The 22339-nt window shown below is 54.4% G+C and overlaps 7 protein-coding genes across 7 annotated transcripts; 4 read left to right on the top strand and 3 right to left on the bottom strand.

Annotated features, from left to right (window-relative positions):
- Positions 1-792: 792 nt before the first annotated feature.
- Positions 793-1070, top strand: B0T15DRAFT_492482 (uncharacterized protein; the record flags this gene model as incomplete). Its single annotated transcript, XM_062866860.1, has 2 exons — positions 793-908; positions 962-1070. 2 exons carry the CDS (start codon positions 793-795, stop codon positions 1068-1070), a joined length of 225 nt encoding a protein of 74 aa, XP_062722752.1.
- A 2256-nt stretch (positions 1071-3326) lies between these two features.
- Positions 3327-3838, bottom strand: B0T15DRAFT_528755 (uncharacterized protein). The gene is made up of 2 exons (XM_062869061.1): positions 3519-3838; positions 3327-3462 (listed from the first exon to the last, which is right to left on the bottom strand). Exons 1-2 carry the CDS (start codon positions 3778-3780, stop codon positions 3356-3358), a joined length of 369 nt encoding a protein of 122 aa, XP_062722753.1. The 5' UTR covers positions 3781-3838; the 3' UTR covers positions 3327-3355.
- Positions 3839-4540: 702 nt separating this feature from the next.
- B0T15DRAFT_510299 (uncharacterized protein) lies at positions 4541-6095 on the top strand (the record flags this gene model as incomplete). Its single annotated transcript, XM_062867845.1, has 2 exons — positions 4541-4565; positions 4915-6095. The coding sequence occupies 2 exons, from the start codon at positions 4541-4543 to the stop codon at positions 6093-6095; spliced, it is 1206 nt and encodes a 401-aa protein (XP_062722754.1).
- A 351-nt stretch (positions 6096-6446) lies between these two features.
- Positions 6447-7507, bottom strand: B0T15DRAFT_492484 (peptidase of plants and bacteria-domain-containing protein; the record flags this gene model as incomplete). Its single annotated transcript, XM_062866861.1, has 3 exons — positions 6447-6649; positions 6806-7043; positions 7112-7507. 3 exons carry the CDS (start codon positions 7505-7507, stop codon positions 6447-6449), a joined length of 837 nt encoding a protein of 278 aa, XP_062722755.1.
- A 600-nt stretch (positions 7508-8107) lies between these two features.
- Positions 8108-12467, top strand: B0T15DRAFT_413739 (clasp N terminal-domain-containing protein). Its single transcript, XM_062865429.1, has 4 exons — positions 8108-8333; positions 8417-8935; positions 8992-9110; positions 9167-12467. The coding sequence occupies exons 2-4, from the start codon at positions 8471-8473 to the stop codon at positions 11970-11972; spliced, it is 3390 nt and encodes a 1129-aa protein (XP_062722756.1). The 5' UTR covers positions 8108-8333; positions 8417-8470; the 3' UTR covers positions 11973-12467.
- A 2500-nt stretch (positions 12468-14967) lies between these two features.
- Positions 14968-19038, top strand: B0T15DRAFT_159847 (uncharacterized protein). The gene is made up of 6 exons (XM_062862095.1): positions 14968-15272; positions 15333-15363; positions 15441-16760; positions 16821-18581; positions 18658-18791; positions 18862-19038. The coding sequence occupies exons 1-6, from the start codon at positions 15207-15209 to the stop codon at positions 19006-19008; spliced, it is 3459 nt and encodes a 1152-aa protein (XP_062722757.1). The 5' UTR covers positions 14968-15206; the 3' UTR covers positions 19009-19038.
- A 774-nt stretch (positions 19039-19812) lies between these two features.
- Positions 19813-21506, bottom strand: B0T15DRAFT_528775 (uncharacterized protein). Its single transcript, XM_062869062.1, has 2 exons — positions 20913-21506; positions 19813-20839 (listed from the first exon to the last, which is right to left on the bottom strand). The coding sequence occupies exons 1-2, from the start codon at positions 21058-21060 to the stop codon at positions 20226-20228; spliced, it is 762 nt and encodes a 253-aa protein (XP_062722758.1). The 5' UTR covers positions 21061-21506; the 3' UTR covers positions 19813-20225.
- Between the last annotated feature and the right edge of the window lie 833 nt (positions 21507-22339).

Raw genomic sequence — 22339 nt, forward strand, 5'->3', positions numbered from 1 at the left:
GTGAAATAAGGGGCAACTGGCAACCTGGCAGTCACGTCTCGGGTTAGCGCTCTAGCTACTGAAGATCACCTGGATCCAGGTACGCGAGATGCAGGCGGCCTTGTCCGGGGAAACTCGATGCTGGTCTCGTTAATCGGTGTTATATACGCTAGATCGACTTGGCCCGTCAATTTTCTGGGGCGGACACAGACCCATACATGGGGACACTACATACTACACACTGCCGCTACACTACGGGCCCTCCATGGAAACACAACTCTACGCGGATTTGGCGCCCTAGGTACCTAGGCACTCTACATAGGTAAGCACCAGAGACTGGGGTCGTTTGAGGGAGGCTGCAGCCTCCCCAACAAGGATACCGGGGACGGGATTCGTGTGAGATTCGTGTGAGTGCGGCCGCCGTGGGTTCGCAAATAGCTCATTAAAAATAAGTTTGTTGATTAGGGCGCACTTTCCTGATACATTACACAGCATGTTCATCCTTACTTTCCACCTCCACCTGCGGCCTGACCCACAACCGACCTGCCTTTCCAGAACATAACCCGCATTCTAGTGACGGCTGGCTATCGGGGCAATGGGGTCATTGGCGCATCGAATGAGCCGCCCCGGACCAGACCTGTGTATATATCGTCCCCCGTACCTCCTCTCCCTCACCCCCAACCTTCCTCTCATGCCCCATTCTCGCTGCCCTTACAAAATCCCATTCCCACATCGCCCCTCCGCTGTTCTTGCCCACCACCACAGGGACACCCGCAATACACACCTCGTAACATCACACCACTCTCTTTAAAGATGCCTTCTTCTCACCACGAGGCGCTCAAGGCCACTCTTGAGAGCAAGGGCCTCAAGTTCCATATCAAGGCAGGCCAAGCCAAGTGGGAGGCAACTGTGCTGGACCGCGCCACCCAGTAAGCCCTCTCTTCCATGCTCTCTCCTAGCAGAATATTGAGACATCACACAGCGAGAGACGCAAGGCGGAGCGGCAGGACTCGTCTTCCTCCGTCTCGACGACCGCGAGTAGCTCTTCCTTTGCCACTACATCATCACGCTCGAGCACCAAGTCCCACTAGGGTTCGTCACTCTCGCCTCGGCCAACAAATAAAAGGGGAGGTCGTAGTTCGCCCCAGCAGGTTCCTTTCAGACAGCGACCAGACCCAGCAGTGAGCAGCTATCAGCTCGTTTCTTTGTACACGAATATACCCCAACCGGAGCCGGAAAGGAGTACGGACACAGTTCATTTTTACCCCCAAGTACACTAGGGTCAGATTGCGGCTGCGTCGGATCACAAAGGGCGGGTGGAAGGAGAGCATCCAAATCAGAGACGGTGGGGGTCCGGATCAACAGTGGATACGGTACCGTGAACTTGGTGGACCCTTCTGGGTGACCTCTTCGGATTTCGTGGTTACCGAGAGCTCGACATCTGCCTCTGACCGTCTAGTTTCCTTCTCTAGTGTCCTAATGGAAGAGGAAAGGCTGCCAAAAAAAAAAAAAAAAGACTCCTGGGCTGCTGTGTGCTCGTCGGCGTCCGTTACTTATGTCCCCCGTGAAGGACCGATGGATAACGAAGAATTCATCTCCACGGGGAAGATTCAAACACAATTGCGATGTGCATGTATGGACGTGAGTACAATACAGCAACACACGCTACCATGCACATAGGTACGCAGTGACATGCAGGTGCTGGCACGTGCGGGTTCTGGCTGCAGAGACGGAGGGGTCCGGAAAGCTTGTTTTCTGTCGCACCGTAGTGTAGGTACTGCCGCCCTTCAACACAAATACCATACCTTAGACACTGCGCATGCCATCATCTGCCGGCAACCCGGATTCGGAAACACCGTGACAGTTCTCAAATGAATGCAGGTGCTCCGCAGCTGTTAACACAGTGCTATGTACACGTGTATGACCTTCCATTGCTATGGAGTGTCCGGTGTTCTTCGGTAAGTGATAATACGGAAGATAAGGGCATCGGTGGCTAACGCTGCCGACATCCGACGGGAGCTCTGGAAATATGGAACCCGGAACCTGCAGTTTCCACGACCAGGCGCCAGTTCCAGTTGTCGGGCATACCTAATGTACAGTCAGGGTTCAAAAGTCTGTCACACCCCACATCAAAATCCCCCGCCACCCGTTTTCTAGGTCACCACAACCATCAACATATCTCTACATAACGCAACACCACCAACATTCCTAGCAAAATAAATATATACAGATAGAAGCCCTGGTTCTAGCCATCAATATTTTGTATACCAACCCCTAGCTTTCTGGACTGCAGCCAATCGCCGGGGTATTGAGTCAATGAGACTGTCAATTTGAGCCTGGTCAATTGCCCACCAACATGCCCGAAGACATCGAGTAAACTTAGCCATATCTAGCTAGTTTTTCTTGAGTAACCAGACATCTGGATATAGCTGCTCCATCCTCCGTTTTAATAGAGCCTATATATGCTCGATTGGATTAAGATCTGGGCTGTGGCCTGGCCAGTCGGGTAGGACCTCGATCATATGCTTCATTAGCCACTCGGTCGAGGATGCAGATGTATGTACTCGGGCATTATCCTGCTGGAAGTGCCGAGTACCATTGTAAATTAGAAGAAGATCCTTTTCCAATGCCTGCTGATAACTCCAAAAGCTATATCCTTCTTTTTACGGTGGTTGGTAGTCACGTTCCATGACAATAAGGTCGGTCCTCCCCCCTTTCCAAATGTGTGACGAAACCACAGGCAGTCCTGCATCTGAAAGGGTTCGCCGGTCGAAGGTATCTGCTGATCGGACTGTAGGTCTCGGTGAAGCCAAAAGGTTCACAACAATGCAAGCTGCAATGTCTGCACAGTAAGGTAGGGCTACTCTACTGTTTGTATTGCTCACTGGAGAACTCCCAGAGTCCTCCAGAAACGAGTGACTATATACTGGCTATCTTTGGGTGCTCTGTTGACTCCATCGAGAGCTTCCATTCCCTCGCGTTGATTGGCTTAGCTCCCTAAGCTCTCGTCTGCTCTCTAGAGCACCTTAGAGCTCCTTCTTATTGGTCCTAAATGATTGGTTCGGGTGTGCCCTGCGCCACCCGTCGGGTTGTCCCACCTGCAGCTGTCCTGTTGGCTTAATTCGTGACAAAATGCCACCCCAAATCATAATTGAAATCATACCTTTGCTATAGCTCTAGAGGTTGACGAAGCTCTTATCCCATTTTTGAGAAGGGAACCGGAAGACCTAAGTTGTTAGGTTGCTCGAATTGTTTTGGCAAGACGATTTGTCGGTGAAGATAGACTAGAGGTTAGTAAAATCCAAGGTTAACTTCCAAGTCACTTACTCGGATCAAGATCTCGATATCCTTCAACCAAAGGCAAGCAAATTAATATCTATCCTTTGCTACTGCCTTCGTCAATAGGATTCTCTTTTATATACGCCACTTGCGTATCCGATAATGGCGAAGAACCTAGTATATCGTTGATCGGGAGATGCGGCCATCCATAGTATTGATCAGCATCTAGGTTGTAAGCTAGGGACGCCGTTTAGCCAATTGTAGGATATACCGCTTTTCCCGACATGTAAGAATCTCTGGCTGGCCTGTTTGAGGCTTGGACTTAACAGTAGTGGATGATTCGAACCGTTGAAGGATGCGGTAGACAGCCGTCCTCTCGATGCGAAACGCGCGGGCAACGGCTGACTGGCTAGCCCCGGCTGCAACGGCACCTATAATAGCTGCACGTGCAGTCGGTGATAGTTCCTGGCTAGGTTGACGGCCGGCCGTCAATTTGGCCCCGATTTCGGCCAAATTGACCATGGTGGGCTAAAGTTGGGTTGGTTAGAAGATGGAAGATGGTGCGTGTCATGTCGCGACGCGCGTTTAATTGATGTGGGGTGTGACAGACTTTTGAACCCTGACTGTACCTACCGTACCTGTACCTACCTTAGGTAGATGAGGTATGTGAAGGTTCATGGAGGTGGACGTATCTACCTGGTAGGTTACACCAAGGCTATAGCTGATCAAGCTGAACCTGGAGAGGCTCAATATCGAACTTTCGTGTAACTCACCTGCAGGCCTTGTCTTTGTTTCAACGATCTAGTTACCCCGGTAGTTCGTCTGTGCCGAGTCATATCCTTGATGGCATCTACATGTATTGTCCCGGTCTTTGTACTGTATAAATAAGGCTAGGTCCCAGATACTGGTCCCGCACGCAGCTGAGCAGTAGAGTTCCATACAATTGCAGACTCGGGAGAAAAGGCAGCGGAGCAGACTTCAGTGAACATCAGACCCTGAATGCAGGCGCCATCAGTTTGCCCTCAGCTTGCCGTGCCCTACACGTTGGCGGAGCAGGGGCCTCTGACCCCGCCTTGCCGGAGCTGTCTACACTGTGCAGCCGTCATCGTCATGTAATAAGGTCTGTGTCCTGTGTACGTAAGCTTTTCGTCTGGGCGTCATCTATTAAAGGTTGCCGCTTCCTTCTCCCGTCCTCACTAGCTCAACCTCCCCGTTCCATACAGCTCGACGTCAAGAGCGTCGACCGATCAGCGAGTTGGATAGCAAGACGGGTCTTGTTGAAATGCCAGTACCGGTCGCGGCCAAAGGTGAGCACAGTTCACTTCCTGTCATTGCTGCCCGCTTGTGTTCCATGGTCCCGTCTGCCCCGCATATGGTGCGACTCGCAGCTAGGCTGCTAGGGCCGCCTGCTGCGGTGGCGAACGACACGCATCCATGATCCTCACCATTGCCCCCCAACAGTTTCCACGGCTATCAGGCCGCGGTCGGGCTGATTTTGCTCGGTCCCCTCCAAGCCAACCGACATTTATTAATTAAGCATCTTCAAAAACACACGATCGTCTCAAAATCCTGTGCTTTGTATTTACCTCTTCCCAAGTCTTTGCCCCACTCCGGCTTTGAACATGCCACCCGTTAACCAAAGACCTATTGCTGCAGTTGGCATTGCCGCAGCTTCGGTTGCCGTAGCGGCTGCTATTGCTATCTACGAAATCCCAGAGGTCCGTCGCGCGGCGGAAGAGCTTCGCAGACGTATCGCCATTGCGCTCCATTCGCTCGGTGACAATGTCGGCCCAAACAGGCGGGAGCCTCGCTTCAACCGCCCCGAGGACGCCGAAGGCTTTTACCATCCGTACGGCGTCGATGCAGATGAGGAGACTAGGAGGCGACAGCGGGAAGAGTTGATGTACTGGAATATGCGCCGGGAGGAGCAAAAACGGGCCGACAGTCAACGCTCTCGGTCGTCCACTCGGGGCTCAACCTTCGATGACTTCCTTCAGCCTGACCGGGCCGGCGAGACTGGAACATACGTCTTCAACACCGGGGCGAATGCCTGGGACACCGATTCGCCTAATGTCCTCCGCCGCCGGCTCAACAACGCCGAGGGTGTGCAGGGCCTTAATCCCTCGCTCCTCGCCAATCTTTTCGGCGATGAGCATAGCAGCTCTCCGGTAGAACCCGGCGAACTGGCGTTAACGTGCGGCGATGTCACTTCAGATGTCTATAACGCCACACCTCGTCTGCTGTCACCTGTACACTTGTCACCTGTACACTCGTCAGGGCAGCCTCTGACCGTGCAACCAGTGCCGGTGCCACCAGCGAGCGAGGTCCTCTTTGACTTCGCGGCCCACTCGTCATCGTCGGACGCCCGCAGCGAGCACGCCGCCGCTCTGACTCGGGAAGCCGCTCTTCGTCAACCGCACCCACAATCGCAACAGGAAATGAGCACCTCCACCACGACATCGCGCAGCACCACCGTTGACCGCGAGCTCGCCGAAGACGAGTACATGACGGCGGGCCAGGATGACCGAACCCGGGCTGATGCGTACGCCTCAATCCAGGCGTGGGCTCAGGGTGAGGGCATGGGGTTCTACTCCCCGCTGCTCAGCACGCCCGAGGCGCCGATCTCGGAGCCAGAGATCATCAGCGAGGGCCAGCTGACTCCGGCTGACTCGGCTTCGGTAGCGGAATCAGGGGTGGATGTCGCTAAGGACATGGCCTCAGCGAAGGGAGACGACTACGGTGTGATGACCGACACGGACGACGGGATACCCACGCCGACTAGTTGGTCTGAGATTGGGAGCGTGATCAGCGAGAGTGAGAGTGCGCTCCGTCCGTAGGGGGTGGGTTCTATGGTTTCGCTAGGCTTTATTAGTAGTAGATGAAGTGCCATCAACTTTCCTGCTTTTGGCATTCTTTGGGTCATGGGCGTTCGGGGTGGGTCTGAAACGGGATGGAACCAACTAGCAAAGAGGATGGGAACGGATCTGGCAGGTATCTTGGGTTTTTTATGTCTAGTTTGCGGCTTGGCTACGGAGTTTATCATGTCATGTTTGACAAAGGTTCCCCTTGTGTGCGTCCCTCCTAGTGGGTCGCCTCGGGGCTTTTGAATGCATATCAAATTCTCGAGGAACGTATCGCCAGCGTCGTCATTCTTCACCTAACGCACTACTATCTCGCCCTCGTAATATCTAGATATCATTGCCATTTGAGTTGTCGATGTAGTCGCTATAAAGCTTCTCGACTGATGACCCCAAGAGCTCCGGCCAGAAGGACTCGGTCTTGTACTTGCGCTGCCGGAGCTTCTCGTTGAGGCGCCGGATGGTGCCCTCGCCGAAGCGCGCCTCGAGGTATTCGAGGAAGTAAGCGGTATGCTGGTAGCCTCTGTCCCAACCTGCGTTCGTTACGGGAGAATGGTGAGCAATGTCTCGTTTGTTTGCGCTTCATCCCGATGATCTATCCCAATGTTGGGGGAGTGGTGAGGATGTCATGGGGCGGACTGCCACGAGGTACAGTACATGAGGTCGGAGGACAGAGATAGGCAACATACCTCCGTGAGTGTCCTTCTTCCAGTGCGGAGGGCTCAGCGCACACCTCAAGCGCACCCAGTCCGCGATGCCCTCGATCAGCCCGCCAGGACAGGTCCCTTGCGCGTTCCACTGGTAGCAATGCACTAACTCGTGCGTCAAGACACCGGTGATTTCGGATGTGAGACGCGAGGCTGGGCTGATCGAGTTGATGTAGTTCAGCGAGAAGTGGATCTCCTTGTGGTCATTGTCAAGGTCCGTCTTGGAGTTGGGGCCTTGAAGTCAGCAGGCTTTCCAAAGGACGTCTGGTCGGCGGGGTCAGCTCCTACTCCCGTTGTGTATGCAACGCCGGGCATATCACGGAGCACCAGCGTCACAGATCGGGTTGGTGGGACTGCTGTGTAAGGGTCGGCCGGCGCCCGGTACAGCAGTCGCAGAACGTTGTTCACCGCGGTGGAGAGGACTTTAGCTGCATTTACTGCGCCGAAAAACGCGACTGCGCCGGGATGGGCAACATCCTGGATTTTGAGGCGGAGCTTCGGCTGCGGGAATTCGCTGCTACCCGTCTCCAAGACCGGCGCGGACTCCGGAGCGGGCTCAACGACGCCCTTGGACCGGTCTGGCAGCGGAATCGGCGACTGCGCAGGGCCGTCATGTAGACTCGGCATAGGCGAGGGAACGGCCGCAGGCCGAGCACCAGGATCATTGTGCTGTTGCACAGTCATGGCGTAAACAGAAACTTGGGAAGGTCCAGTGGACAACGTGGATAGATAGGTACCTAGGTAGAGAGAAACCGTGACCTGGAGCAGCCGGTATCGAAAACTTGAAGCCAGTGAAGGAAAACAATGGAGTCGGCGGCGAACGCCGAAGGCTACATTATCTCAGGAAGGTAATGTACTTGTATAGTACCTTACCTACGGTAGGTATTGTACCTGCCTTCCATACGAGGGTGGTAGCAACATAATTGGATGAAGGTGTTGGAGATCCAGCACATCTACCCAGCACATCTACCCAGCACATCTACCCAGCACATCTACCCAGCACATCTACCCAGCAAATCTCCCTGGCAACGATTACATAGAGTGTTGTTGTACTACCTAGGTAGGCTTCTCTGTACGGTATTACTAGCACGGTATTGAGTTATAACATGGAAGACGCCTTTGAATGTCAACAAAGATCGGGGTGTGCGGGGCCGACAGTGATCGCCCGGCGCCAAGAAGAACTGCAAATTGACAAGCGCCCCTGCTCATCCCCCCACGGCTAGTTACACCAGTAACACCACAGGGGTTCTGGAAGGTCCCGCGATAGCTGATAGGTAGGTAATGGACGTTAATCAGCAGACATAACTGCCGTTCCATGTCTGTTTGGAATTTGTCGTCGGTTTTATTCTGATAAGTGCACCTGGTGAACATCGCCATTAACATAGTTCTCACAAGCTTGCGCGGACGTGTCTATACGTCTCCTCTGTTGCGCACTATTCTGGAATCACTGTGAGTGTATCTCGCGCCTGATTTGTGACCGAACCCGATCGGAGCGCTTCCATGCGCGAAGGTGCATGCTTTGTGTTTATGTTTTCTTTCTTCCCTTTTCAGCCCACATCTACGCCGAGATCTAACTAGCTTCCTCTTGCACAGGACTAGGTTTCCATTCTGACCCTACAACGCCGTGATCCTCTTCTTGAGGAGGAGATGGCGGAAAGAATTACCGATCAACAGGTCGCCGACCTCATTGCCATTTTGCGCACCGATGCCTCGTTTGATGCCAAGGCCCAGCAGGTCAATGCGGTCAAGTCCAGCATCAAGCAACACACAGTCCCTGAAACCTGCATTGTGCCTCTTTTCGAAGCGCTGCGTGCGGCCTCGAGCTCTCAGCATGGGCTGCTCACGAATTCCGGCTTCACAGCACTCAACCACCTCTTCACACGGCTAGCGCGGCAGGAGCCCAAGTATCTGGCGAAGGAGGGCGCTCGCGCATTGCCGTTGATTGTTGAGAAGCTGGGTGATCAAAAGGACAAGCTTCGCGCTCTGGCACACCAAATGCTCGCTACGCTCTACAAGGTGGCGCCCCTGGAGGTTGAACTCTCTGTGCGCAATACAGCAATGGTTGGGAAGAACGCAAGGGCGAAGGAAGCTAGCCTGCATTGGCTCCTGAGGGTAAGACCAGAGAGCGGATGCGCTTGGTTGAGCATATGAGCTAATTGAAGACGTAGATGCACCAAGAACATGGCCTCCAGTTCCGAGCCTACGTCCCAACACTGATGGAGCTGCTCGAGGACGCGGATGGGGGAGTGCGGGATACGGCCAAGTCCACCGTTATCGAGCTATTCAGGTATAATCCGCCCGTATTTGTCTTCCAAATTCGCCAAGGTACTGACATTTGCTCAGGACTGCACCCGGTGCTGCGAAATCCGATCTGAAAAAGCAGCTAAAGACCTTCAAGGTCCGCCCGGCCATCGAACAGGCGATCGTCAAAGCGCTTAACCCCGCAAGCGCTGCTCCGGCTTTACAGCCTGACAGTCTGGCTGAACGCCCCCCGTCGCGCATGGCCCACGCAGCAAGTGTATCCTCCGTCCCCGACCGTCCAGTGACTCCCGGGCTTGTGGACCACCGCGCTGAGGCGGTAGAGCCGTCATACGTGAACACATCGCGAGAGCTCGACGAAATATTGCGGGATATGCAACCTTACTTCGAGGACAAAGAAACAGAGCAGAACTGGTTGAAGCGCGAAGAGAGCATAGTCAAGCTGCGTCGGCTCGTGGCTGGGAATGCTGCGACCGATTTCAGCGATCAGTTTCTTTCAGGGCTTAGGACGCTACTGGATGGGATTCTCAAGGCTGTCAACTCGCTGCGGACCAGTCTCTCGAAGGAGGGCTGCAGCCTGGTCCAGGACATTGCGAGAGTGTACGGTCCAGCAATGGATCCTATGGTGGAACTGCTGATGCAGACCTTCATCAAGCTCGCCGCCGCGACCAAGAAAATTAGCTCCTCACTCGCCAACACCACGGTCAATGCTATCATCTCCAGGGCTACGTACAACACGCGGATCATGCAGCATGTGTGGATGGCATGCCAGGACAAAAACGTCCAGCCGCGGCTGTACGCTACCGGGTGGCTGGAAACACTGCTCAACAAGGAAGCTCACCACAAGAACCACGTGGAGCACACTGGTGGCCTGGACCTGATTGAGAAGTGCATCAAGAAAGGGCTTGTGGATCCCAATCCTGGCGTGAGAGAAAAGATGCGCGCGACTTACTGGACCTTCGCCCGTATTTGGCCGGCAAGGGCGGAGGCTATTATGGGCGGACTTGATCCGACCGCAGCAAGGCGGCTGCAAAAAGACCCTAACAACCCCAATTCGCCTAAGAAGTCGGAAGGGGAGGCCCGGCCTGGGATGGGTTTGTCCAAGAGCACAATGGGTACTTCAAAACCAAGTCTGCGCGACGCGATGCTCGCTCAGAAGAGAGCCATGACCACTAAGACACTCCTCGCGAGGCCGGGTTCAGCCATGTCGCACTTCTCCGCAGCGGCAGGATCATCTCAGGCGCCCGCAGCGACTGCCCCTTCCACCACTGCTCGCACGATACCAGAGTCCACCATCCTTACCTCCACGGGAGGGCTTTCTGGCGCCCCTGTCCGGCCGGGAAGGAGGAGGCCTGAAATGGCTGCCCGCCCTGCCACAGCGGGACCATACTCGGTGAGAAGCCATGACCAGCCGTCGGCTGAGCAGGGGAGCCCTCCCAGCAATGCCAAGGCGAAAGCAGTCACGCCCAAGTCAATCACTTCATCTCCAAAACGGACGGTCCCTAAGACGGTACGACCGAACCAACCTGCATCTCCGGCAGATTCTCATCTCTCCGCGCCCGTAAGGGCAGGGACGCCAAAAGGCTTAGCGTCTCCTCTGAGCACGCCCTCAAGGACTGTGCGACAAGCTTCCGTCCCGCCGTCCAGCAGCCCGTCAAAGGCGCATGAGGACTTCACCTTGGTCCTACCAACTGTGGCAGTACCTGCGGCCTCGCCGCCTAGGGAGGATCTGCCTCCGGCGAACCTGATTGACAACGAGCCAACGACTGGGAGTCCGTCTGGCACTCCTTCGCCTTCCCCGATTCCTAGAGCGTCATCCGCTGTGCCGGTCAGCCCCCCTCGGAGAGTCGCTTCTGCACCGGAGCCTGGAAGCCCAGTAGCCACCCCGCCAAGGATTGTCGATGCCGCGCTTCCCACTTCGGCTAGCTCCTCACGTTCTCTGAAAGTCTACGAGGATCCTGTTACCAGGGAGGAGGCGACACCGAAGCCTATCTTCGGGTCTGTCTTGGAAGATAGGCCAGTCAACGAGGACGCTTCCATCTTGCAACAAGTTAGCCAACGACAACAGAACGTCGAAGCCAACGGCCTTTCCCTTTCGCCCGAGAAAACCAAGCAGAACCTGCGTCTCTTTGACAGTGGCATCTCCAAGGTTCAGCAAAAGTCCCTCGACATCCACGGCTTCCGCAAGCTGCAGGCCATCATCCGCGACAGCGACTTCGGATCAGGCACCGCGCCGCTCATCAGCGACGATAAGTTCGACGCACTGACGTGCGGGCTTTTCGACTTCCTCGAGTCGCCACTCGCCCATCTTCCCCCGGAAAAAGCTCACGATGTGAAAACCCAGGTACTGGCGACGATCAAGCTACTCCTCAAACGCATGCGCCACTCATTCCAGCCACACGTGTCGCGCGGCCTAGAGAGCCTCCTGCGCGCCCGCGCTACCTATGAAGGAAGGACGCACATTGTGATCGGCCTGGACCTGCTCGCGTCAGAACTTGCCGCCCTAGGCGACGCGAGTGAGATCGTCATGGTGCTCTCGCGTATGCTGGCCGACATGGATGTCAATGCTCCCGGCACCAGCAGGTCGCTTAGCATGGGGTTGCACATTCTCACCGAGATGATGGATTCGCGCGGTGCCGCGTTTAGTCCGTCCGCCGCAGAGCTGGATGCTCTTGCTGCGCTGGCGGCGCGGTGTCTCGAAAGCCTAGATTCGGGGGTCCGCATGGACGCGGTGCTTCTGTGTGTTGCGCTGCATGCCCGGGTCGGGGATGCGCGGTTCTGGGAGGCTGTCAGGACGGTGAAGGACGATCCCAAAAGCTTAATTACGTACTATATTGCCAGGAGGAAACAGGAGATGGGCACGAGGCCCGTTGTTGGGCAAGCTGCTTAGAGGGCAGGCTTTGATGCGTTTGGTGTAAGGCTGCGTAGGATTCGATTGCGGTTTGGTCATCTTTTCGGTTCTAAAGGCTTGGATTAGAGCATGGTGCTCTGGTGCTTCGATGAAGGCAGAGTTCCGGACACTGCCCGTTCATGCTCTAGTCCTTTGTGTATCATTACTGTACTACTACGAGGGCGGGAGACGGGATAGGTGGTGTTGGGGAGCAGGAAAAACGGGGAACATCACATTGTGTACATACATGGCGTGGCATCCATAAATGGGCGGCGCGTGTTGGGCCCTGCAAATGGCTGCTTGGGCTGGCGTCTGGCTAGGATTGTTCTGCAGGCTACCTCAGGTAGTGCTGCGGCCGGCTTTGAGATGTGGATGGCCACCATCAGCGAGGTTTTCTCTGATATCAGGGGAGGATGCTTGATTTCCATACCTAGAATTACCGTTCAGTCCACTAAGCCCCTCTGACAATATTCTGTGTCACAGCAAAACCTCTCTCCTCTCCTCTTTAGATGGTTCTGGTGTCGGCTACGTAAGGTATCGTCGCCTCTTCTTTGGAAACCCGGGGTTTTGCAAAAGCCTACGGTACTCTATACCATACATATCCTAGGGCTCCTAGCCGTGTCTGACTGTCTGTACATACAAATCCGCCGTCGTCTGGACTCCTGATTCCTCTCGGAGCCCCTTTCTGTCTTGCGTCGGCTCCCTATTTCCCAGCAAGCCATGAGCTAGGCCGGAAAAGTTGAGCCATGCCTGCGGGTTGAACGGGCATAACAATTCACCGTACCCCTGCTTCGTAGCCGGAATGGAATCACTCGTTACTATGGTATGTGAAGGTTGCAGCTCGCCTATTGAACCGAGCAATTCATTGACGGCCGCGAGGTCTAGCCGCATCTTCCCAGAGAGCAAGAAACATGCCCGAAAAGTGAGTTGTTCTGCATCCAGCGTGCAACTAACCGAACCTCCCGCAACAACTTGAAGTTACTAAAACTCAAAAAGTCCTCCGTACAATACGAATAGTTACACGAAAGTTCTGGGCCCGGACAAAACAAAATCCCCAGAAGTCCGCAGAGCCAGGGTCCTACTCTGAAACGCCAAGAGACGGGCGTTCCTTATGAGGGTCAAGTTCATCTCATCGCAGATCATCGTAAGATCTCCTCCGCAACGTACCGGTAAATCTGAAAATTACGTACTTACACTGTACTGTGCGGTGCCATCTACCTTTCCTATCTGCGGACAGTGCCGAAGTGATCAAAGCTGCGACAGGTGGCGATTGCGAGGTACTGTGCGACCGTCAGAACGCCACGTAACACAAACATGTCTCGTGTTCCAACACACGGAACTTGAAACATATCTGAAGTACCTCGGTATATACTGTGTAGAACGGAGTGTTTGCGGAGTAGCTAGATGGTGTGATGTCCGGTCAGTATATACGGTATCTACTTTAGGTACTTGTACAATACCTCCGTACCCAACTACCTTACCTATGGAAAGGGTGACGTTAGTAATGTGCCCTTCTACACACTCAGGTAGGTACCTGGGCAACTTATACTGTACTGAGTAGGTATTCCATACTCAGATCAGCTATGATCCGTAAGGTACATACCTAGGTCCGTACTTGTGCAACACGGATTCAGATACGTCTGCGAACTCTTAGATATTCCTGCCACTTGGGACCTGAAAACCAAACAACAGATTAGTACCTAACGAGATCAGAGGCGCGAGGTGGCCGTCAGGGCTCAGCCTCTGTCAGACCATTGGTGCTTACCTTACCGTGTGCATGCCGCTCTATTCCTGCCATTGAAACGCCACTTCCATGCGTAGCTCCGGTAGGTTACCTAGGTACCCGCCGTCTTTTAGATATCATCGCAGCAGCTCCAACTCGGATCCCGGCCGTCTGGTAGCGTCACCTCACTCTGCGGGCCCGGGGCATAGCAGGCTTATAGCAGCCCTATCGTCTTGCGGCTGTCACTTGGGCGGAAGGGTAGCACAAGACAGATCTCGGCAGCTTAAGAGAACCGTGGAACAAGATGACACTAACATTAACTAGACGGCTTCGAGAAGAAATGCAGATCCTTTGTTCATGTATCAAACGCCCGTTTGGCCAACAGTGTAGAAGGAAAGAAGATGGCGGAACTTGACAGACGGGACGACAGACGGGACGACAGACGGGACTTTAAGGTTTGTGCCTCCAAAAGGCTAGGGCGCGCTGTGACAGACAAGACGGGCATTGATAATAAATCCAATGATTGCAGGCATATCCGTATTGGATAAAGCAACGAGCTAAGTATACCTAAGGTAGGTAACTTTCCTTAGCGTTTCTAGGCCCATTTGATCTCACCCCGAGGATTTCCCTTGACGCGGCTGCGATGTGGAGACCCGGTACTAGGTTTTGCCCTCAGGGGCGAACTGCGATTGGTTTCTGGTCTAGCCCCTGTTGGATGCCCCGGCCACCACACATTGAACCCCTGGGTCTTGGTCAACGGGCAGCGGAGGGCAGAGACAACTTGTTTCGGCGACCGTGCATTTCTTTCGTGCTCCGGATCTTGAGATCGGTCGATGTTTCGCTCGACCGCAGGCATCGCGACCGGTTTGGTTCTAACCTTGTTAGCAGTCTTTTGCTTTCGATCGCGATAGTCACCGCAACGGGGTTGATGGTCCGTACCGAGCTCGAGAGATCGCTGGATCGCAACTGCCCGGCCCGACCTCTCCACTCGCGCCGAAGACGAACGAACGCCTCCCGTTGACGGTCGCTGCATAGCGACCTGCCTACGTGGCGCCTTAGCGGACAATCACTCTTTTTCACACTGCTGCTTGCCCGTGCCGCCCTGACGACTCGAAGAATATCACGCAGTCGCAGGACACGGAGCATCGTCAGCTAGCCTCGACAGTGTCCCCGCCTCGTCGTTTCACGACCGCCGCCCGAATTCCAGCTCATTTTGCAGCGAAACACGACACGCTGCCCACCTCAACCAACCTCGTGTAGACAGCGACAGCTGCACCATTCTTTGTGTCCCATCATCCACGCCTTCGACACTGAACATCAACGGATCAAGCTGAGCAGGGCTGGGTTGGCGACGAACGTTACCCCTGAATGCGCCACCGCAACATTTAGGCTCTCTACCGGATACCGCCGCACCTCTATGCCCATTCTGGCCCCGGACTGTCTCTTTGTAGCCGGTGCACTGCCGGCTGGTCTTGTATCCTTGGGCACAACTTCGCATCGTCTAAGCAGCCATGGATGACTATCTGGATAGTCCTATGGACTCGGACGACGTCTTTCCCTGCAAAGGGTGCGGCGAGGTAGGTTTTGGCAGACTTGAGAGCTGCTTCTGAACTCTTTCTAACGATTCAATGCAACAGATCCTAGAGGAAGGCAAGGCCTTCGAGCTCGGTATGTTCCACGCAAAAAATACGACAGCGATACATGTTGGGAGATGCCTCGTTGCTGTGTACTAATTAGGTCCTTAGCTGGAAATCGATGGCATCTGGATTGCTTTCGGTGCAACACGTGCAACACACTCCTCGACTCGGACGCGAATTTGCTCCTCCTCGGCGATGGCTCCCTCATCTGCAACAATTGTACCTACAGCTGTAGCGCCTGCGGGAACAAGATCGAGGACCTCGCCATCCTGACGGGCGACCAGGCGTTCTGCGCAACCTGCTTCCGCTGTAGGAACTGCAAGAGGAAGATCGAGAATCTGCGCTATGCCAGGACATCCCACGGCATCTTTTGCATGAATTGCCACGAGTCGCTGATGGCGAGGCGGCGGAAGAAATCAAAGGCGGCAGCACAGGCGAAGCAACGGGAGAAAGATGCCTCGCCCATGATTACGGACAAATCTCTGCCCGCGCTACCGCCCAATGCAGTACCCCCTAATGCTTTCTCCACCGAACGCATGGCCCCGGATTCCGATACACCAACCGAGCTCTCACCACGTCCTCGCGCCGCCTATGGGCGACACGACTCGGTCTCTCGAAGCGGTTCGAGACCCGACCGCTCTCCTGAACGGATGCAGGACCCCGCGAAGGACCCCGCCCTGGCACCGTCCGCCTCGAGCTATCGGCACAACCGAAATTCGGCCCTCTTCACCGGGGACCTGAACAACGGAGACTCTGACGGGAGCTTCTTCATCCCCGTAGCGCTGGATCCCAGTCCCGCGCCGTCACTAACTCCTCAATCCATGTCCGACACGTTTGCAGATTCGAGTAGGAGGAACAAGGAAAGGGATTACTTCGGTCCGCCGAGGCCAACTCCGGAAAGGAGAACCACCGAGTCCCAGGCGTCGACGCCTCACATCGCATTTCAGGAAAAGGGAAGGCAACCATCTTCGGATTATGACATTCCCCAACAGGAGCGGCCGGCTCGCAGGCTCTCCAAGCGGAATGGAAATCCCAAGGCCTCTCCCAATCCGGCAGACGATGGCAAACCTTCTACCAAGTCACAGCCCAACGACGAGTTCAGGCTGCAAGACGCTCCTAAAAGCAAGAAATTGGGCAATTCCAGGAGCGACTCCATATCCAACAGTTCTTCGGACGCACCTACACCTGCCAAAGCACCTCCAGCGCCGCCACGGAACCGTGATGTTTCCAATACGACGAATACCGACTCCCCACGCCAGCCTGGTCCGGGCGACAAGGCGTCTCCGCCTCGGCCTTCGCAAGATTCTCGACGTAGAGAGGACGATGCTATTCGCCCATCATTGGACTCAATGACGTCCGGCCGAAATGAGGCATCTATCCCCCCGTCTATCGCGAGGAAGGAGGTCTCCCTGAGCCAGTCACGGAATGGTGAGTTGATATCGTCCGGACACACGGGAAATGGCGCCTACCTAACGCATGCGAAATCAGTTAACGGTAATGAGTCTGTTCCTCCGCCTCCACGCCCGGTACCCGAGACGAAGTTAAGCGACACATACATGCAGCCGAGGGCGCCGCCGCAACCCCCAAGTCAGGTATCCAAAGAGCCGGCGGTTTCGGTCACCGAAGTGCCAGAGCCAAAGGTGTCGCCGAAGCTGCCGCGCTGGAGCTCGGGCGGTGAGTTCAGCATGGACGAAGATATGGCTAGAATTCTAGGAACCGACGAGGGCTCATCATCAATTCTGCGGCGGGTGTCGAACGCTGTGCGGCACGGGCGGAGTAATAGCAACGAATCGGGCAACAATCACGGAAGGCTTGGTCATAGCAGGAGCGTGAGCGAGACAACGAGGGGGGCCGGGTCTCCCCGCTGGCCGAGGACACCGATTGCTGAAGATCAAACTGGGGCTCCGGATATCAGCAGCCCAATATCGCTCTCGGGGACAGGGCAGGACGACCCGGCGTTACTGAAACGGCAACTGAGGAACTCGGAGCAGCGCGTGGCAGAACTCGAGCGGCAGTTCAATACGGAGAAAGATCTCAAGAGCCTGAATAAGAAGCTCATCGAGAAGCGGAAGACGGTTTCGGTCTTGGACACACAGACTGAAATCATGATCCGGCAGATCGAGGTACTTGCTGGATACGTGGAGCGGGCTAAGAAGACCAATGAACCCATCGACCCTCGCGAGCTGGAGGAATCAGCCATCAAGGAATTTGTGCAAAAGCTGGAGAAGGTGAAACAGAACATGACGGCCGCGATTGAACAGCTTCACGCCGAGCGGGACGAGCTCTTGGAGGAGAAAGCTCAGGCGATTGCCGACCGAGATCGCGCTCTGCTTGAATTTGAGCAACTCTCATCCAAGAACGCGCAACTGGCCGATATGAACAACGACCTGACACACCAAATTCAGGAAAGGTTCAAGCAGCAAATCAACAACGGAGAAAGACCACCGAACGGCCTAGGCATCTATGGTCACGCCAAGGGCGTATCGTCGATATCAGTCAATCTGGATGCAGCGAGTCTGCAGACGGGCACAACCATGGTCGGTAACGATGGTGAGGAGCCGGTCGTCGAAGGACCGACTGTGGTCAACATCCGGAAGGGCCAGGTGAAGAAGTTCAATTGGAAGAAAGGCTCCAGCAAGGTTGCCCATAACATTTCCAAGGGCATTAATCGCGCAGCAGGCGCCTTCCAGCAGCAGGAGCAGAACCGTGTTCAGCAGCACCAAGGGTTGACGGGCGATAATATCGGCCTCCCCTATAATATGACAGTCGCACAGGTTGACTCGCCGGTTCCCATGGCTCCTCCAAGCGGGCCCAATCGATCCCAGACAGAAACCCAGCGACAGGGCTTTGGCTTCTTCAGCAAGAAACCCAACGTTCCAAAGTCGACCTCTGTCACCAACGTCTCCACGCCTGCGCCTCCTACCCCTGCGGAGGCTCCCAGCACCCTTTTCGGCTCCGACCTAGTCGAGCGGGCTGACTATGAACGTCGCCAGATCCCTAGCGTCGTTACGCGCTGCATCGAGGAGGTGGAGTTGCGCGGCATGGACATTGAGGGCATCTACAGGAAGACGGGAGGCAATTCCTTGGTCAAGATGATCCAGGAAGGGTTCGACAAGAGCGAGGACTTTGACATCTCGGATCCGTCCCTCGATATCACGGCTGTCACGAGCGTCTTGAAGCAATACTTCCGCAAGCTGCCCAACCCGCTGCTCACCTTTGAGGTGTATGACCGCATCTTGGAATCGAATGGTAAGTTTTGCTGTTCACCCTCACACCTACCGACCGACCTACCTGCCAGTCCAGACTTGTTGACGACTCTCTGCAGTGATACAGGACGAAACCGAGAGGTGCGCGCACATGAGAAAGACAATCAACATGCTCCCACCCAAACATCGAGACTGCCTCGAGTTTCTCATGTTCCACCTCGCTCGGGTGGCCAGCAGAGAGCGAGAGAACCTGGTATGTTTCTTCCAAGGAATCGTCTCTCTTTTCGCACAGAACGATGTCGCTAATCTGTTCTCTCCTTCAGATGTCTCCCAAGAACTTGGCCGTGGTTTTCGCGCCTACTATCATGCGCGACCACAGCCTCGAGAAGGAGATGACGGACATGCACGCGAAGAATGTGGCAGTGCAATTCCTAATCGAGAACAGCAACACCATCTTCGGCGAGGATTGACCTTCCTTATGGTTTTGAGAATAAAGAAAACTGGACAAACCGGTGGGATGTTTTCGTGCTTACGTGTGGCGACTTGTATATACCTTTGAGTTTTGCGCAGAGAGACCCCTTCTGCTTTCTTGGTTTTGTCCGGCCTGATCTTGGGCAAGAGCTCCTTCCTTTGTTTCCCCCTTCGGCCGATTCCCGGGCTTTGCCGGTGCACGGAACGGCAAAGGGTCCATATACCATGAGGCATTTCTGTTCGTTGTCAGGTTCTCTTGCTCCTCGAGCGTCTTACTAAGGGTTTCAAGTTTCCGATTGCTGGTATTGGTATGACATGACGAGCGTGGGTTGGCGTTCGGCGAGGCACGTAAGGTGGAATCTTCATTCTCAAGCTTGTTACCAGTACAGTCAGCCCGCCTCAAAGTGCCAGCGATCCGAATCATAACGATAATCTGGGTGTATGAACGATTAATACCCTGACCCGGCCGGATTTTGTATGTGAAACCGTCAGTCACTGATAAGGTAGTAGATACCTTAGTATTTGGGATATACTTCCGATCAAGTTTTCGGCTTATAGTCACCACATCAATCGTCATATCTAGGTACCCAAGGAGCCGCCAACCCTTACTGTAGTTTACTACTACTAGTCCTTGGCGCCTTTTGCTGGGATCGACCGATTCTTCTCTGCCCATCCCAGATATACTATAGTACATTGTGTATATACACTCACTCTTGCACAGATTTCTACCTTTCCGAGTACTAGTACTCTAGAGGGCGAATCTTTAACTGCTTCATAGTAATACATACATCAAAAGTCGACACCCTGGCAATGTGTGGGCCTGCCAGGACCCGGTCGTTGTGAAGAGGGCCGGTTGTATTACTATATGTACAAGTACATAGAGTACATATATGCCCTACATACCTAAGGTGCATACCACGCCCACAGTAGGTACACTACATAGACGGTCCCAGGTTCCTACCGTACGATTCCGACTCACCATTCCAGTCGGGCACGCTCAGGCTCGCTCCTCAAACCAATATTCCTTCTTGTCTGCCATCTCAGTTTCAATTCAGTGGCCAACCAGGTCCCGGGTATCATAATGGTAAAATGTCCATCTCCCATCTCATCCATCCACACAGGCTTCGTACCAGTAAGCTTAAACACTACAAGGTGAGATAGATGCCTTAGACAATATCAACTCAGTAATCCAGCTTCTCTTCTCCTCTTCTGGGGTTCACTTCTCCCCCATAACCTTCTTGACCCTCTCCAACAGCACCTTGCCCTCCCGCCCAATCTTCCGCTTCCCGTCCTTCCCAGGGGTTTTAGCCTTCGCCATCATCTTGCGATACCGCTCGCGCTCAGCAATGCGCTGCTGTCTCTCCTGCTCGCGCCGCGCAAGCTCGGCCGCGCGCTCCTCGGCCTGCTTCTTGGCGCGCTCGGCCGCCGCGAGTTCCCTGGCAAAGTAATCTGGCCGTTGTTTCCGGGGGTGTCTTCGCTGTTGACGGCGTTCCGGTCGTGCACCAGCGGTGTCTTCGCCTGACACTTGTTGGTCCGGCTGCTTTGGTTGAGACTCCTCGTTATCGAGCTTCGAGGGTTGGGAGGCCGAGCCCAGCATCGCTTGACGGTAGGGATGGATTTGGGCTGGTGCGGGGGGTGGAAAATCGTGCTCTTGCTGCTGCGGCTCTGAGCGAGCCGGTGCGCCGGCGCTGTCTTCTGCTTTTGTATTCTCTTCTGTCACTGTCTGTGTGGTTGTGGATGCAGTAGCCTGCTTTTGGTGCTCTGCCTTGATTTTGGCGTACTGCTTTTTGACCTTGGCTTTGGTAATGAGCTCTTTCTTGATCTTGGTCACTGAGAACAGCAAGTCAGTTGCGCGGTACGCTCTTCAGACTGCAAGACAACCTAGTCGAAGTAGCTGGCTTACCTTTGCGCCTCCATGGGCCATCGGGCAGATTTTCAGGTCCAACGCGGAAGCCATGTTTGGCCTTCTTCGGCTTCCTGGTATCCTCGGGCGCCGGTGATGTGCCCGCCTCGGAGATGGCATCTTCGTCGCGAGCGCGCTTGGCACACATGGCGGGCTGTAGAACACTGATGTTTTGATGACGGCTTTATACTCCAAGTTGTTCACCTCAAGTTCGTCCGAGTCGAATTCGCTTTTTGGCCGGGGGAGCTTGCGATAACGAAGGGAGCGGGGGCCGTTAACGTTATCAGCTTGGGCGGCGAATCCAATTCTCCACCAGCATCAAAACTAAAAGTGGCAGCAGATACAGTATGTATGTACAATGCAAGAATACCTACCTTAACTGCCGTACCTACCTTAGGTAGTACGTGAAGAAGATGTGTACGGAGTTAACTCCCTTACCTTATCTGTAACTGCCATAGAAGGGATCAACTACCAGGTACTACATGGTGTATTTATAGGTTATGTTACACCACACACTCAACGTTCCTTGGTAACTTACCAGAAGTTTGTTCTCAAGACAACAACACCCCTTTCAAATGTACACTAAGCAGCCACGGCGGCAGGATAGCTAGACAACTTACAGTACTAGTAGTGTTCATTGTGCAGACCATTTCCAAGCAAGATGGGAGGCATGAATGGGAAAACGTCCTCCCATTCTCACACTATTGCAGATTCTTACCGGTTCAGATTTGCTAAAGGCGCTGTATTTACGTATTCCAAATGTTAGTTCGTAAGTTACGCAATTGACCGTAAGTATGAGGTGCTAGTTCCAGGTTACGGTAAGTTGTGCTGTCGGCAGTATTCCAGTGACCCACGCGCGTCATTTCCCTCCGAGAACCCGACCATTTCCCGTCCCTCAATCGGCCTGGCGATCGGGCACTTCGCCGCGCTGCCTCATTACGGGAGGGCAATTAGGTTTTTGCGGTATTACCGTATCCATCCTCTAGTTCTTCCCCTGATGCTTAGTTCCCTACCTGTTCCATCCCAATATCTCTCCCTGAGCAATATACATTAGGTATCAACCTTACATGATTAACTACCTCCTACCTTCCGTACACTGGGCATGAAACTTAGGAATCAGGTCCACCCACCGTCTCAACTCCCATCAGATCAGGCGGACGAGGAGTAAGTGACTGTTCGCACCGCATACCACCCAAGTACAATTATACCGCCACCCACATTACGATTCTGAACAGCTGCTCCTCGTTTCGAGGGTCTACAGATGCCGTAGAGCCCTCAAGCTAGCCCCAAGTGAAAGTTGGTCACCGTGTTGTCTCCCGGCAAGCGCACCATCGCTGGTACAATACGCCAGATACAAAGACCCGAGACCAAGACCAGAAGAGAAGAGAAGAGAAGTTGCGTGTCGCGTGCGGTCCGGTCCCTGCTAT

This window comes from Chaetomium strumarium (genome assembly GCF_033439665.1).
Source record: "Chaetomium strumarium strain CBS 333.67 chromosome Unknown B0T15scaffold_3, whole genome shotgun sequence".
NCBI classification, from domain to species: Eukaryota; Fungi; Ascomycota; class Sordariomycetes; order Sordariales; family Chaetomiaceae; genus Chaetomium; species Chaetomium strumarium.

Bases quoted from the DNA above. Each gene is read 5' to 3' on its own strand.
- B0T15DRAFT_528755 (XM_062869061.1), bottom strand. From the start codon at position 3,780: ATGGTCAATTTGGCCGAAATCGGGGCCAAATTGACGGCCGGCCGTCAA. The intron at 3,463-3,518 runs AATTGGCTAAAC...AATACTATGGAT, and splicing joins GGAAAAGCGGTATATCCTAC to GGCCGCATCTCCCGATCAAC.
- B0T15DRAFT_413739 (XM_062865429.1), top strand. From the start codon at position 8,471: ATGGCGGAAAGAATTACCGATCAACAGGTCGCCGACCTCATTGCCATT. The intron at 8,936-8,991 runs GTAAGACCAGAG...TTGAAGACGTAG, and splicing joins GCCTGCATTGGCTCCTGAGG to ATGCACCAAGAACATGGCCT. The intron at 9,111-9,166 runs GTATAATCCGCC...ACATTTGCTCAG, and splicing joins ACCGTTATCGAGCTATTCAG to GACTGCACCCGGTGCTGCGA.
- B0T15DRAFT_159847 (XM_062862095.1), top strand. From the start codon at position 15,207: ATGGATGACTATCTGGATAGTCCTATGGACTCGGACGACGTCTTTCCC. The intron at 15,273-15,332 runs GTAGGTTTTGGC...TCAATGCAACAG, and splicing joins CCTGCAAAGGGTGCGGCGAG to ATCCTAGAGGAAGGCAAGGC. The intron at 15,364-15,440 runs GTATGTTCCACG...TTAGGTCCTTAG, and splicing joins AGGCAAGGCCTTCGAGCTCG to CTGGAAATCGATGGCATCTG.
- B0T15DRAFT_528775 (XM_062869062.1), bottom strand. From the start codon at position 21,060: ATGTGTGCCAAGCGCGCTCGCGACGAAGATGCCATCTCCGAGGCGGGC. The intron at 20,840-20,912 runs GTAAGCCAGCTA...TGCTGTTCTCAG, and splicing joins TGGCCCATGGAGGCGCAAAG to TGACCAAGATCAAGAAAGAG.